This window comes from Anolis sagrei, chromosome 3 (genome assembly GCF_037176765.1).
Source record: "Anolis sagrei isolate rAnoSag1 chromosome 3, rAnoSag1.mat, whole genome shotgun sequence".
In the NCBI taxonomy this organism is placed as follows: Eukaryota; Metazoa; Chordata; class Lepidosauria; order Squamata; family Dactyloidae; genus Anolis; species Anolis sagrei.
The window spans coordinates 243092756-243109678 of NC_090023.1; the positions used below are offsets into that span (position 1 = coordinate 243092756).

The 16923-nt window shown below is 39.1% G+C and overlaps 1 protein-coding gene across 2 annotated transcripts in view; it reads right to left on the bottom strand.

Annotated features, from left to right (window-relative positions):
- Window positions 1-2885: 2885 nt before the first annotated feature.
- Window positions 2886-16923, bottom strand: part of DHX36 (DEAH-box helicase 36) — a 43898-nt gene continuing 29860 nt past the window's right edge. For both annotated transcript variants that reach the window (XM_060767674.2, XM_060767675.2), the window contains exons 16-25: window positions 13304-13421; window positions 11925-12023; window positions 10465-10638; window positions 10182-10268; window positions 9505-9588; window positions 9309-9408; window positions 9129-9219; window positions 6053-6173; window positions 4850-5002; window positions 2886-3336 (exon numbers count right to left, since the gene is read on the bottom strand). In XM_060767674.2, coding sequence (XP_060623657.2) covers window positions 3151-3336; window positions 4850-5002; window positions 6053-6173; window positions 9129-9219; window positions 9309-9408; window positions 9505-9588; window positions 10182-10268; window positions 10465-10638; window positions 11925-12023; window positions 13304-13421 — 1213 coding nt within the window. In that variant the 3' untranslated portion in view covers window positions 2886-3150. The remainder of the gene's footprint in view (window positions 3337-4849; window positions 5003-6052; window positions 6174-9128; window positions 9220-9308; window positions 9409-9504; window positions 9589-10181; window positions 10269-10464; window positions 10639-11924; window positions 12024-13303; window positions 13422-16923) is intronic.

Below are 16923 nucleotides of genomic sequence, written 5' to 3' on the forward strand. Positions count from 1 at the left end.
CTTGTGTTGCTATTTGTTTTTGAGCAGTGCTTTGGATGGCTGCCAGTGAAACATTGCATCACTCTGCACGTAAATAAATCTGCTTCCATGCTCATGCAACAGATCATGCAAATATGTTCTTTAATACTTTAGACATTATAACCTGTATATCTATTCCAAGAGACGTGATAAAAATGCAAGTTTTTTGCTGTCCGGAAATTGTATCAGTATGATCACTGGAGGATGGGAAGTGACGTAACAACCATGAGCATATGACTTCTTCAGCCAGGCCAGGCCATGGGCAGTGTTACTACCATTTTGGCAGTGCTTGCAACAGTCAGCTTCTTGTACTAAAGGTGGCATGTCTCATTCTGCGTATGAACCCCTATAAACCATCTCAGAGATTAAGATAGTGGGGAGGCCCTCCTCTCAGTCCCACCCCCTTCACAGGTGTGACTGGTGGGGGCGGCAGACAGGGCCTTCTCAGTGGTGGCCCCTCAGCTGTGGCACTCCCTCCCCAGTGACATTAGATCGGCCCTTTCCCTCCTGGTCTTCAGAAGGAAAGGGAAAACATGTCTTAGGGATCAAGCCTTCAGAGAATAATTGCAGTGCAATAATAGATATGGATTATGTGAAATGACTACTAGAAAGGTCCCAGATTATGATTGTGGATGGCATAGTTTTCAATAGTGAATGTAATATATTTAAATGTTTTAATGTGCATTAATTTTAATTCTTAATTCAATTGTTTATTTTAATTATATGTTATTTTAAGGCATTTTTTTTTGTCGTATCAGGAGCAACCTGGGAAACTGCATTGAATAGTTGTGTATATGTAAAGCTGCCTTGAGTCCCCATCGGGGTTGAGAAAGGCAGGGTATAAATAGGGTGGGTAAATAAATAAATTCTACATTCATGTCCTGAGATGACATTCAAATACCATAAGGAACCGATACAAGATAAATGGAGCTTTTTGGAATCTTATATATATTTACCTTATGAAGCTATGATTAATTCTTCCATTAAAATTCTGTGCTATATTAGCAGATATCAAATTGTTGAAATTGCAGGGTGGGGGGTACAGCCTACATTTTTAAATGTCATATTCATTACTGAAGAGCTTTCTTGTTTAGTTTCTCTTTCCATCTGCTTTTATGGCTTCATCAACCAAATATTTATGTACAGGGAAAATTTGACATCGTATAGACAAATTAAATATATACATTCACAGAGTGAGATTAAGTGGAGGAACAAATGTACATCTGTGTTTTAATTATTTCATTCACCACCCTTTTTGAACAGGGATAAAGATCACATAAATTATGCACACAGATGACATCTGTACTACGTTACAGTCTTGTAGATAATGTCAAGTGTGCTGATAGCTCTCTGACAAAGTGGAAATATAGCGGAAGAAACAACACTATTGTTAATTTCTGGGCCTTTGAGATTTGTTTCCGGATTCATTGCCTCCAGTCAGTAAAGTATGCAAGTGTCCTACTATGCCTCTGGGCCAAAAAATTTGCATTGTTCCGTAGCGATCATATTTAGTCTGAGGGTGTGAAAATCCATGTAGGCAGTTAGTGCCATTGTGTGTGGTCAGGCACATTGTTGAAATTCTGTTAATGAAGTGCTGTAACACAACCAAGGCATAGCATAACATTATTTTGTCTCCATAATACAGGATCTCGGGCATTACTGTTTAATTAGAAGGCCTTGTACAAATTTTATTTTGGTGTAATATTTTCTTGACATTTATATGTGTCAGTCCATATGATAGTTGTAATAGGTTGCTTAAGTTACTTCTGGACACTTCAGCATAGAATAGTGCCCAATACGATGTCTGCACTGGATTTCTGCCAATCTAGAATATAGTATATACATACATATTTCAAATATTCTACATATTTCAGTGATCAGTCACTAGGAAAATATTTGACATATTCTCACTATGACTTTTGATGTTTCTCATTGAACAGCTTAGCAGTGGTGTGTCTTGTAGCTTTTAAATTTGTGACTATTTTAATAAGTATTTAAAACAGATCAAGTTAGCCAGTTGAATCTATAAATTCCAAATGCCTACAATTTAAACAACTAAACACAAAGAAAAAGACAAGCAAGAGGCACATATACTCCATTAGAGTGACCCAGAGAGTTGCACTTACCAAATTTCTGACTGAGACACACCTTCCGAAATTGTAGGAATCCCTTGTGCATTCTATGGCTGAAATCAATACACTTGTACTGCCAGTATTCTTATATTCTCATTTTTATATGTACACCATACATATAAAATAATTAGGATATGGGCATTTGGCACATAGGAATGTAATTAAAATTATGGGAGAGGTCCATTTTGTTATTTGTTTATAGAAGAAGCTTTTAATTTAAAAGGTTATATTCATGATGCTGAAACAGAACAGAGTGTATATTTGATTTTTATAAAATTTCAAGGGTTTACTTTTTCCCAAGCACAATGCAAATCTATACCAGGGGACATGGACAGTAAATCTTGCTCTGCATCCCAAACAGGCAATCAATGGCATTTTTAGTGCCTCACTAGAGCTCTGCATATAGGGACAGTCCTAACTACTGGAGCAAGCACCAGTTATTTCTCACTGAGACAGTAAACGGATCATACTGGGACTGGACTAGTACACACACTGGCGCAAATACCCAAAAGGAAACCTGCCTACAAGAACTCACATCCCTTTGGGGGCCAGCAATGCTTTTGTTCTAATAACAGTTCACTTGGATTTTGAAGGGAAAATACAGTAAATAGAAAGCTAAAAATGTGTTAAGTAAAAATGTCTGTGTGTGTCAAGGGGGTCATTAATAATGCAAATCAGTAATTCCACGGACGACAACAAAACACAGTAATGAGTGGAATACAAAACGTCTTCAGCTCATTTTCCATTTCATCCAGCATTTACCTCAGAAAGATTACAGTCCATAAGCAGCAGCATCCAGGTACAACACGTACACCAAAATACAATGGCCTGTGCAGCAATAGCAATTATGTAAACAATTACTTTTATACACTGCATGCGATATACAAAGCCATCAGAAACTACTGACACTAAAAATGGAATTCCAAGATGCCCAAAGGAAGCCAAAACAACATCAAAAATCTGGTGGAGCTGTCACCTCTGCAGCCATGAAGGAACAGTATTAACTGTATTGTTCATGCTGGAAGCGAGGGGCAAAGTTTCTGGCACTTTCATTCTCCTGCGTTGTGATTAAGTCTATAATGGCTGTCAGCACTGCAGTGTCCCTGGATTCATTACTGTTCCAGTCCACAGGCTGGGGGTTTTCTATCTTCTCTTGTAGAAGGTCATCCAATTCTTTTTTCAAGTCCTGCGGATAAAAAGATGTCGATTGAGACAGAAACAAAAAGCTGCAATTTTTGATAGATGCTGCTTTTCTGTAGTAATGACAAAACAACGTAGGCAGCAGTGCCACCAGGGCTGAAAGAAGCAGCACAAACAACTGGAAATACATCACTGGAGCCTGGCCCAAGACAACTGCTAACCAGCACCAAAAGTAAATTTGGACCAAAACCCTTGATACAGTTTCATTATAAATATAGCACAACACACCAAGAGCATAATAAAATGCCATGCCTCAATTAAAGGGGACTCATGAAGTTTGAAGAGCAATTGCATAATTTAAACAAAAAGGAGGAATGATTTTAGATAAGTAGTCTTTCACAAGTTAACCAGATGTTTTAAATCTTCCTCTACACGTTACTTACTCCAAGTTATAAGCGGTTCAGTTTTCACATTCCAGGAAAAACCAAACCCTAAACTGTGCCACGTTTATCTGAAACCATCTTCCTCACTGTTCTGCCTTGAATCACTTTTCAGAAAAAGGTGGAATATATGAGCAGACAGACAGATAACAAGCTGTTACATTTTGTGAATATTAAGTCCTCCAAGAAGCTCTTTAGGACGTAACAGAGAGAATAATTTATCCCTGGGCAGATAATTATAGTTATTCTACATGAATGCAGTGCCTGTAAGTGTACCGCAATTTTACTAAGCTGGAAAAAAAACCCTGATCTGTACTGTATAAAATACCAGATGATTCCTTCACAAGCACTGCAATGTACTAAAAAGGTCAAAATGCTGTGTGCAAAATCCGCAAGAGATGTAATATGATTTTGATGACTCAATATTAAGGTGCCATTCTTTATTGCTGCATTGTATTACAAGGATCATAAGCATGAGAAATGATACTTATGAAGCATAACATGCAGAAGATGCCCTGTATGTTTGTGTGTATGTTTACACACACACACATACAACTACACATACACACACTTCCTAAACATTTGAAGTGTATGAGATTCTTAAGAGGCATGTTATTGTTGGTCTGCTTGCCCAAAAAAACCTACAACAACCCAATACTGTTTAAGTGACCAAAAAGGTAAAACCCAAAGAACTCTAGATACAGATTGATAAATATAAGGCAAAAGGTAAAACCCAAAGAACTCTGGATACAGATTGATAAATATAAGGCAAAGAACTTCAATTCCTCAACAGAGAGATGGGATGACAGAACCACTCCTTGTTTCAATATCTTGCAGAAATTAATTTAATATAACACTTCTCATTACTTTCACACCCACTACATTAGGAAGGAATTAGCATGAGCTCCAGATTAACCCTTGGATAGACATTTCTATCTCGGCATGAAATATCTGAAAAAAAGTTATGCCTAAAAACAACTTTCATATTCATGCATTAAGAAAATAATTTTACTATTTAAAAGGACCCATAACGCAATGTAACATAGCCGAAGCAACTATAAGCTATTGCAAGAGCTCAAGCTTTCAATACCAAGCTGAAAGGAAAATCAGCACATTCACCTTGACAAGATGAGCTATTCTTGCTGGAGACTGAAAGACAATCCATTCATCCACAGCAATTGTATCTTGATCTTTGTCTTTCTGTATAGAAATATCTCCCCCAAAGAACAAAAGACAGTATGGCGAGACTTCTGTGCAATCATACAAGTATATCTGTAAAAAGAAAAACATGCAGCACAGAGTACCTTAAGAATAGTAGGACACTCTTCCTTGTACTCTTAGAAGTAAATCTCTCCTATTTGACACTCTTCCATTTTACAGATGAAAGAAATAAAAGCAGGAGAAACTAAAGAATTTCGCCCTAAAAAGGGGGTGGGAGAAAGAGGGGGGGGGGGGGGGTAGAAATGACTGTACATCAACACTATGGAGTAGATGTGGTTTGAATCCATTTTAACTGCCATGATGCAATTTTAGGGAATCCTGGGAGTTGTAATAATAATAATAATAATAATAATAATAATAATAATAATAATATATTTCTAGACCACTCTCTTTTCCAAAGGGACTCTGGGTGGTTTACACACAGAGATAGGCAAATATTCAATGCCTTAAAAAGTACAAACAACATTAGGAATAATACAAAATAATGCACAATAACAGTAAAATAATAATAATAACAACAACTAAAAATCGAAATGAGGACTAAGTAGGAGTAAATCAATTAGACAATAAACTAGGACAAGAGTACACATTGAACATATATCATTAAAAACAGTCAGAAATGAACTGCATGTAAGATGGCTAACACAGGTGTTTGTTAAAAATGTATTATAGCCATCATATAGTTCAAATGGGCTCGCCAGCGTTCCAGTGGAGTAGTATCTTAGACCTCCTCCCCTTACAAGTTCTTTATCCTTCTCTGCCAGAATGCTAGGGTCTCACCAAACTACCAATCTCAGGATTCCACAACATTGGCCCATAGCAATTAATGTGGGGTCAAACTGCATTATATAGTGCAGATGCACCTTAAGTACAGTAACAAAGGATTAAGCAAGCCTTACATGTTATTCACTACTGTTTGTTCTGATGCTCCACAGAAAAACTGTGCTCAGTGATGATGGCAGGTAGCAAGAATGTCCAAAGACCAAATGGAAGATGTTAAACAAAGTAGAGTTGCGTAGACAGATTGTAATGGGAGGGTCTACTTAAAATAATTTAACACAAACTTTTATTCATAAGGGAAATAAAGAAAAGTTGCCTTACACTACTGGTCCGCATTTTCAAATGGTAAACAAGCCAGTTGTAATGAAACTCTGTCTCCTCGACGTTCACAGATTTGGGATGGATGTTAACTGACCCATCTGTCTTAGTGGAAACTTTAACCCTGAAAAAATATATAGAAGTCAGAATTAAGGCACAAGTTAAATGGATGCAGAGCAGTTAAAATATGCAAACGTATCTTCTATTCAGTTGGGTTCAATGGATGATAATTCTCCTACATTTCCTCCAATGCTACTACTATTGGGGGAAACCTCCTGGAATGACATAAAACTGGCACAAATGGAAAAGACAGCTTCTTTCAACGTTCCCAATAAAAAGCAATACTGACAAAATGTTGTTTTTTTTTAAAAAAAAGATCTGTTAGAAAATACTTTTTGATCTCCTTGTACACACATATTCTATTTTTCTTTCTGCTTTAATTAACAAAGATAATATGCATACATGAGAGTAATCCCACCAATGGAAAGGAAAGAAGGTTACTGTACTGGACTATCTATATAAGTACGGAACAACTTGACAATGTGGTTGGATAATGATTTTATTAAGGAGACACTGAGGATTTATTTTTTATTGGTTTTTACTGTTTCATCTGATATTATTTATGCTAAAAAGTTTTAATTGTTTTGATGTTGTTGGGGGCATTGAATTGTGCCATTTGTAAATCATTCTGAGTCGCCCTCAGGTTGAGAAAGGCGTTATATAAATATGGTAAATAAATAAATAAATAAATTCTCCATTATTGATATTATTTATTCAGAAATATAATGCACTTTCAAACAGTGAAAAATACACAGCATCACAAAAACCCAATTCCTACCATTATTCTTATTAAGCACTATCAGCATAAAATATAATTCGTGTATATTTGATACCCATCCATCAAATAATATATAAGTATCTTTGAAGTGGGCAAACGGAAGCACATAATATTTTGCTTGCAGTACCACCAGCTGGCAAAAGAATACTACTGCAACTTGATCAATTCAAACAGAGCAATGATTTTGTATGGCTAATTTTGGTAATGGAAGGAATTACTAGAGAATTTCAAAAACATTACATTAGTTGTATTTTTCATAATAAAGGCAGTTTATTCACACAAATACATACATGAATATGACATTTTTAAACCAGATCCTCTTTTCTCTTTTGTTTTTTTAAATTGCTTGAATAGATTGGGGGGGGGGGGGCTTGAACATAACAAAAATAAGAAACAACTATCTGCCTTAGGTACTTCAAATGAGGGAAGAACATTGGCAACAAATTACTCCCCCCCCCCCCCCATTTTTCATGCTTTTCAACAACCCATTCAGTATCAATGGGTTTTTCTCCAAATTTAGGAGATTTTAAAGCAATTTCAAATCTCGGCACTGCATTTTTATTATCATGTCAGGAACGACTTGAGAAATTGCAAGTCAGTAATGGTGTGAGAGAATTCGCCGTCTGCAAGGACATTGCCCAGGGGACACCTGGATGTTTTACCATCCTGTGGGTGGTTCTCTGTCCCCGCATAAGAAACTGGAGCTGACAGACAGGAGCTCACCCCACTCCCCAGATTCGAACCGCCAAACTTTCAGTCAGCAGTCCTGCCAGCTCAAGGATTTAACCCACTGTCCACTGGGGGCTCCTTTTAGTTAGCAGTCCTGCCAGCACAAGGGTTTAACCCATTGTGCCACCAGGGACACGGCATGAATAGAACTTATACAAAGTACTTTTTACTAGAGATATTTGAAATTATTTTTTCTTTTTGTCATGTCAGGAGCGACTTGAGAAACTGCAAGTCACTTCTGGTGTGAGAGAATTGGTGTCTGCAAGGATGTTGCCCAGAGGATGCCCAGATGTTTTGATGTGTTACCATCCTTGTGGGAGGCTTCTTTCATGTCCCTGCATGAGGAGCTGGAGCTGATAGAGGGAGCTCATTCACGCTCTCCCTGGATTCGAACCTGCGACCTGTTGGTCTTCAGTCCTGCCAGCACAGAGGTTTAACCCATTGCGCCACTGGGGGCTCGCATTTGAAATGATGATGATGCTGAAAATACACTGAAGCGGTGTGATAGCTACTCTTATTCTTTGTATTAAACCTGATTTAACATGAAGGAGAAATAATATACTTCTTTAGCTTTTAAGATCCGATATGAAAACAATCCTCCTTTTAAGCTGGAATTTTTCATGCTCCTCAAGTGTTAAGGTTAGAGAGAGAAAAAGAAAATGTAATAAGGTAACATACTCTTGAAAGATGTCAGTTTGGAAATTCAGCAATTACAATAAAGAGTAAGATATTGAAACTACAAGTAAAAATGTGAGGAAAGATCCTTTCAAAAGATGAAACAGGAAATAGACATACTAATTAAATAATGGATTTAGTGACATTCAGTGCACAAACTGAACAGAAAAAGTGATCATCCGAAGTATGGGTATTTTTTAGGCTGCACATTTTAAAGACTTCTTATAAAATCTAAATAAATGATGAGTTTCTTAATGCACAATGATTGCTGGTGAATTTAATTCTACATTAAATGGGATAAGCTGCTCTACCACACAATTAATAAAATGAATTAAAAAAATGAGACACTTTTAATACATTTTACCAGACTGCTGTTTTAAAGAGAATAACAAGTATATCACTTCTTGGAACTTTGGTATTTTTAAAAACAGAAGCTAAGCATCATCAAATCTGATGTAAAAGAGTATAATTCATTCCAGAGCAGGCAGGCAGCCATTGGAACATAATACAGAAAGACACTTGAGTGTTTGAACTGTCATTCATTTAAGGAGGGTAAAGCATGATTATTTCTATGCCTTACAAATGATTCACTGCTTTGCTGAAAAATTTTGAACTTCATGTTCTTTTCTAAATTTTCTCAAATGGTCTCTGCACCCACTACATTTCAGCACGTAGGTTGACTCAGAAGAATGTTTCTGACAATGGTTAGTACACAATATGATGAACACTACTCGCTGCATTTTTAAAATATTTTCTGACTCATATGTTACGCTGCAAATCCAAAGCTCCATATATCATTTGGAAAAGAATCAGAGAATGAACTATCAAAAGTCTTACATTTTTCTCTTTTTGCTGAAATTTGCTCGAATTTTTGCAACCTTTGGATACAAGCCAGCACAAATAACAGCTTTGAGTAACTTCTCGTTGTCTGAAAAAGAAGATGATAGAAGTACAGTTGAATTAACAGCAGGAAAAACTGAGAGCAGAACCATGGCATTGCCCCTTTCTCAGAATTACCTGAGTTAATGTTCGATTTAGGATCTTTGGGGCTTCTACTATTCACAAACCCAGCTGCAAGCAGGTGCTCAGCAAACTGCCCTTTCATGTTAGCCAACATCTGAAACAACAACAAAAATTCCCAGTAAGATGTGACATGCCTGACCAAAAGAAATTATAAAAGTACATTTTTCTCTGACCAAAGAAAAAATATTACCTGCAAAGTATTTGGAGAAAGAAAATACTCCCAGCAGAAGTCCTTTTCACACCGGAAGCCACGTCGCCGAGTTTCTTCCCAGCCCTGAAAACAGATATGTTTAGTATCAATTATCTTTTGTAAATAATAATAATAATAATAATAATAATAATAATAATACTTAGTATTGGATAAGTATGTGATAGTTTATAAATGGAATTGCATAATAGATGCTACAGATAATTTTGAAGTATTATAGAAGTGTAGTAGAAAAAAAAAATGCCAATAGAGTGAATTACATTAAAAATAATGAAGTAAATTGAACTCCCTATATTTAAGTTACATATTTCTATAATCCAGATTAAAATCATTTCAGCTGCATAATCATTTCAGCTGCACAATAGGAGTAGAAAGTCCTTTATTACATTTTTTCTTCCATTATGTGGAAAAGAGTAACTCCACAGAGATGTAAAAGTTTGAGGTATTTTTTTAACAATTCATTAAAAAATAGAATTGCACCCTCAACAAACAAACAAAACACCCAGAAGAAACTATCAACAAGAATAGGGGAAAAAGTTATTCTGTCTAAACAGTACTAGTCATCCATAATGCCAGCATTCTACCCAAGTCTTCCATAATGTTATTTCTGTGAAGGCAACATTGTAAATCAATCAGATAATAAATTAGAGTATATCTACCTTAAAAGCATTCACAACTGTGAGGTGGTCACTTTTAGAATTCTTTGATAGTTCTTTTCTTCTCGCATCTGCTACTTTTTCTTTACCCTTAAACAATAAAGATTTCAGCGAATTTACATATCTTGTCTTAAAATGTGATAAAGGATTAATATAACAAAATAATATCTAATAGATGCAATTAAAAGGACTTTTTTTGCTGAAATTACAAATCTGACATTCTATTAGCCACTAAGAGTTATGATATTTTATACTTCGTTTTTAAGTCTTTGCTTAAATACTTTACCAAGGGGATAACAAAAGGATCCTTGAAGCTGAGACTGGCTGCAATAGTGAGAACCGGATCTAAGCAACAGAATAAAGCCCCAAAGAGAATCATCTTTCCTATGTGAGGCTCTACTGGTAACCGGGCCAAATGGACTCCAAGGGGAGTCAATTCTTCTTGCCGATCCAATGCATTCTGGAGAAAGAGGATGGAAATGGAAAGAGGGATAGCAAAGAAAAAAATAAGTATGGTGCCAAGATGGACTTGGAAGTTTTTCTTGAAATATTTTAAGTCAACTTGGACCTGCACAATATGCAGCCCTCCAGGTGTTTTGGACTTCAGCTATAGCTTCTGGGACTTGGTGGCCCTAACACTCGGAGGACCTCAGGTTGTGCAGGCCTGAACTAATCTTTAGTCTTTAATGTTCTGTGTAATTCCCATGCTGCCTTACAGCTGAACATACCTTTCCTTATGCTATTGTATGTATTTTGTCACCATGTTATCTTGATTTTTAAATACATTCCACCTTTCCTTCCAAAGCTTTTGTGAATGCTAACATATCTAATGCCTTCTAAATGTGAGAAGCTTTCACACAACATGAAGGGTCTGAATGCTTGCTGATCGAATAAGGAACAGATTTTTCAAATAATAACATTATTTCTCAGAAATAAAAAAAAAATAAAAAATCATTCTACATACTTAATGTATTCATTTTTTTAAAAAAACAAGCTTCTAGCACATGCCTGCAATATGAAGACAATAAGTGTTTGTCTTCATATTGCAGGCATGTGCTAGAAGCTTGTTGGTAACATGCTCTGCTAGTGCTTACTGGACATCGACCAGAGACTCGTTCAAGAGCCATTGTGGTGCATTGACCATAATGCTGGAATGGTGCTTGAGATATACAGACCCCAATACCCACTAGGCCATTCACTATCTCCAGAGCTTCACCTGTCACATGCTGTTAGAAGGAAGTAGGTTGGGTGAAAACAATGTAAGAAGTGTTTGGTGGAGAAAGCTGAGTTTAAAATGTATTAAAAAAACCTGCTCTTTTTTTAAGTGAGGAGGAACTTGAAAAACTGCAAGTCACTTCTTAGTGAGAGAATTGGCCATCTGCAAGGATGTTGCCTAGAGGATGCCCAGATGTTTGGGTGTTTTATTATCTTTGTGGGAGGCTTCTCCCATGTCTCCTCATGACAGAGCTGACAGAGGGAGCTCATCCACGCTCTCCCCAGATTCAAGCCTCTGACCCGTCGGTCTTCAGTCCTGCCGGCCCAAGGGTTTAACCCATTTAGCCTTCGGGGACTCACAACTGCTCCTTGAAATGGTATCTTTGTATCTGTCTGTCTGTCTATCTATCTATCTCTTGCTCTAAAAAACCAGGATATCATGGAGAAAGAATCATATTTGGTTTTTAAGTATTTTGGCTGAACATTCCTAAGCCTGGACAGGTTTGTATGGAGAGTAGGTAAAACATTTACCAGTTGCATGAGATGCTTTATGGCCAGCAACACCGTGTCGCTTGATGGTGGGTCCATTACCTTGCTCAGAAAGTGAGCAATACCTCCCAGCTTTAAAATCTAAAAGAAATCCAAAAGCACATATGTTTACAATTCAACCACATTTCAAGAAGTGACAGTCACCATAGAATTGGAGACTGGTACTTACTAGGAAAATTCTTTCTGTCCAGTATTAAACAAGGCATGCAAAAGGATAGGTTTGGTTCTCTGTTCACCCAGAAAAGAAAGGGAAACGTAACAATACGATCCTTTTCCTGATAATGCGGCATATAAAAGGTTCTTTTCCCCAAGAAGGAAGGAAATGGAAAAGTTGGGGCAAATAGTCACCCAGTAAAGGGATAGGTACTGCTGAAATTGGGTGTGTAATGGCAGAAGAGTTAATAGGGGTAGAAATATTAAACTCAGACAGGTTGAGTTGTGTTCTAAGCAAAAGTACAAAGAACTGGAAAAGGACCCTATCTCAGTACTTAGATGCAGAAGTTATGGTTCTGTGATCCCCACTTTCTTCCCTTGCCGCTCCACTCTGATGTATATTATACTGAAACTAAATTTGTGTGTCCAAAAGAGCCTTGGACTATTTACCTAAGTACTGTGTGTTGCAACAATGAAAACAGAGGGGGAGTGGCTCATATAATGATATGGAGATTACTGTTCATGCCACATGCATAGTGCAAAGACAAGACTAGCTCTTTGAATCCCAAGCTTTAAGTCACTGATGTAGAATCTCATGGAGAATATTGTACTTAAATGCAAATATAAATGTATAACCATTATTCTAACTGAAATAAAACTACTGAAACTGGTACATCCCATAGATCCAATGATACAACTTTAGTTGAGACTAACAAATGGATTTATACTGTATTATTCAACTTTAGATAATTATTTAAGCTTTTCCATTGTATTGGTAAAGGTGCCTGATTGTTTGCTAAACTCTCAAGATAAAGCACTGAACTATACATCTTTAGCAACCGATCTCATACAGAGTATGAATGTTCTTAAGGCTTTTAAGTCTCCCTTTCTCAAAGCACTTACTATATGAAAACAATAAAACAGAGCTGCAAAAGCACAAATAATGGCTACAAAGCAGCAAATGTGATAATATTTCAGAGCAGGGAAGTCTCATGAGAAACTTAACAACCAAAAGCTCTCTAGTACAAGAACATCGGACTCCCCAAAAGGCTGAAGTACAGCTAATACAGATAAAAGAAACCCTATATATGTATGCAATCAGGATCAAAATCACACTGGTACATTATGTTGCTTTAAACTCTACACAATATTATTTACCAAGAGAGTTTTGCTACTCCTAAAACTTACAGCTGATAATATAAACTTACCTTTATTTGCAAACAAAGTTCTTCCAAAGGTGTCCTTAAGATTTCTGGCAACTGGTAATCTTCTAGCAGACTTGCACGAAGACCATTGTACAAGTGATAGCACTGACCTGGCTGGACTCTGTAAGAAAATAAATATTTTCTATTACATATTTTCTACTTTATCAGAAGTACAGTAACAAAGGTTCACTGAAGGTTTGTCTTTCTATGGAGATGTTGCATAAATGTTTGAACAAAGTTAGGGAAACCCGCAGCTGGAGGACAGAAGCTTTCATCATGGTGTAATGGGAGAATTTTTAAAGAAATACAATAATTTGTGGAAAAAACAACACAACAAGGTGGATGGTTCTACCAAATTAGCAACTGCATTTTTTGTATTTTATGTGTTGCACCTTTGAGTGCCTTATAAGCCACTCCGAGTCCATCTGGGACATGGTGGCGGGATATAAATAAAGTTTTATTATTATTATTATTATTATTATACATTTTATAGCAAAGAACAAACAGGAATATTAGCTACTATCAGGCCTGGAGTAAAATTTCTACATGCCATGGTAACATCTTTCAGTGCACTACACAACTATATAGAAGAGAACACTACTTGACTGACACACAACAGTGCCTTTTTAAAGGGGAATATCGTCCCATCTGCACTACAGCATGTGCTCCGTTGATCTTACATAGGAGGATTTAACCAACTCTGTACTTGGTCACAGCTATTTGCATCTACCTGGTTGTTAAAGCAACCACAGGTTGCCTTAGGTTCAGCATAAGATATATTATTGTAATGCTTGAACATCCTTGAATATTTATAAGTTGCTTACCTGTAACTGTAGTTTCCTGAGTAGTCACCTGTGAATTCATACATGTGGTATCTCTGCGCTTGCGCAGTGCAACTTACGGAACCTTCTAGAAAGTAAAAGTAACTTTTAGCCCTCTGCTAGGCCCGCCCCCCCCCTCCCGAGTATATATGGCCAGGAGGCGGGACTAGCCGTCAGTTCTCTTAGCCGCAACAAACAGCTAGACGGCGTGGCATGATACTCGAGGGGAGGAAGGGCGGGTATGTATGAATTCACAGGTGACTACTCAGGAAACTACAGTTACAGGTAAGCAACTTATAATTTCCTGTCGTAGTCACTGTGAATCATACATGTGGTAGATTAGCGAGTAATCCACTCCGGATGGCGGGATCATGCCACCACCGAAGAGAGAACCGCTCTACCAAACTCCATCTCCCTGTTAGCAACCGAATCCATCTTATAGTGGGATACAAACGTCAAGGGAGATGCCCATACAGCTGCCCGACAAATGGCTTCCAACGGCACTCCTTTCAGGAAAGCCGTAGACGTTGCCATCGACCTTGTGGAATGCCCCCTTATCTGTGCAGGTACCTCTTTGCCCACCATCCTATAACACAACCGTATAACTGAGACTATCCAAGAGGAAAATCTTTGGGACGATATAGGGAGACCCAACTCATCCTTACGATATTTGATAAACAATCTCGGCGTTTTCCTAACACACGCCATCCTCTCAACATAAAAAGCGAGCGCCCTGCGCACATCAAGCAAATGGAGAGAACGCTCCTTAGGTGTACTTGGGCTTTGAAAGAAACCTGGTAATATCAACTCCTGGGACATGTGAAAACGCGTAGCAACTTTCGGCAAAAAAGCTACATCTGTCCGCAGGACTGCCCTATCTTTGTGGAATTTGAGATACGGAGGGTCTACCCTAAGAGCGCACAACTCGCTCGATCGTCTGGCAGATGTTATCGCCACCAGGAAGGCAGTTTTCCATGATAGAAAGGAAAGATCAATCCTCGCCATGGGCTCGAATGGTGGTTTAGCGAGGCAGGATAGTACAACTTCTAAACTCCACGACGGGGCAATTGGAGCCACCGACGGTCTGATGTTAGCAAAACCTCTCAGAAATGTCTTAACTAACGGGTCCGTGAAACATGAAGGTAACCCTGACTTGCGACGAAACCACGAGATGGCGGCTAAATAACATTTTAGAGAGGAAAGAGACAAACCCTTGTCCGCTAAAGATACTAAAAAGTCCAATACAACGGATGTCGAAACAGTAACTGGGTCAAAACCCTTGGAACATACAAAAGAACTAAATCTAGACCATTTATACAAGTAAGAACGCTTTGTAGAATCCCTGTGGGCAGCCTCAATGATAGTCAAAACTGGGGCTGATAATGTCTCGAAAGGAGTTACGGGATCATTCCTATTCTCCATGCCGTAAGCTTCAGCTTGTGGACCTCTGGGTATAACACCCTGTTGTCCTGTGATGTTAGTAGGTCCACTCTGTTCGGCAACCGGAAGAACACTCCCCTCGCCAATTGGTGCAGGGGGGAGAACCAGGGCTGTCGAGGCCACCATGGGGTTATTAAAATGCACCGAGCGTCTTCCCTCTGCAACTTTGCTACCACCCGCAGAAGGAGAGGGAAGGGGGGAAACGCGTACGATGTGTGGGTCGACCAGTCCTGAAGGAATGCATCCCCCAAGCACCCTGTCTCGATGGAGGCATGAGTCCGGGCGCAAAATAGAGCGCACTTCGCATTGCTGCGAGTTGCAAACAGGTCCAGTTGTGGGAAACCCCATGCCCGGAAGAGTCTCAGGACTTCCCACTGATTGAGGGCCCACTCGTGGTGTGTTAGCGGACTCCTGCTGAGTGCGTCCGCTAACAGATTTTGCTCCCCCGGAAGATGCGTCACTAGTAGGTGTACGTCCCTGGCCAGGCACCAGTCCCAGATTTGAATGGTCAGGTCCAGTAGGGACCGGGAGTGTGTGCCTCCCTGCTTGTTCAAATAGTACATCACCGTGGTGTTGTCGGTGAGTACTTGCACCACTCGACCTGTGATGACTCTTTCGAAAGACATAAGGGCTCTTTGAACTGCTATGAGTTCGAGAACGTTTATGTGAAGGGCGCTTTCCTCTCCTGTCCAGGTGCCCTGGGCGATAAGACCCTGGGAGTGCGCCCCCCAGCCCAAAAGGGAAGAGTCCGTGGTAACAATGCAGGTAGGGGACGGGGGATGAAATGGGAGTCCCGCACAAACCCAGCGTGCGTCCTTCCAACAGCGGAGGGACTCGCGAATATTGACAGGCAGTAGGAGCTTGGCAGAAGGGCTGTCCGTAATGGGGTTGAATACCGACACAAACCACGCCTGGAGGGGGCGCATACGCAGTCTGGCATAGGGTGTGACAGCCGTGGTAGAAGCCATGTGTCCCAATAGGACCTGCGCCTGTCTGGCCGTCATGTACTGAGAGTGCATGGCTTGTAGGACAAGTTCCCTCAGATTGGTAAAGCGGTCTGTCGGTAGGAAGGCCCTCTGGGCGACAGAGTCCAGCGTGGCACCGATGAAATCGATCTTCTGAGAGGGGTGCAGTGAAGACTTGTCGACGTTGACCACGAGGCCGAGGAGCTGGAGAAGGGACAGAACACAAGAAATTTGAGTCTGGAGCTGATCGCGAGATCTCGAAACGATCAGCCAATCGTCAATGTACGGGTAAACCGTTACCCCTTTTGTGCGAAGGTAGGCGGCCACCACCGACATGCACTTTGTGAAGACCCTGGGTGCTGTAGACAGCCCAAAGGGGAGGACGTTAAAACAATAG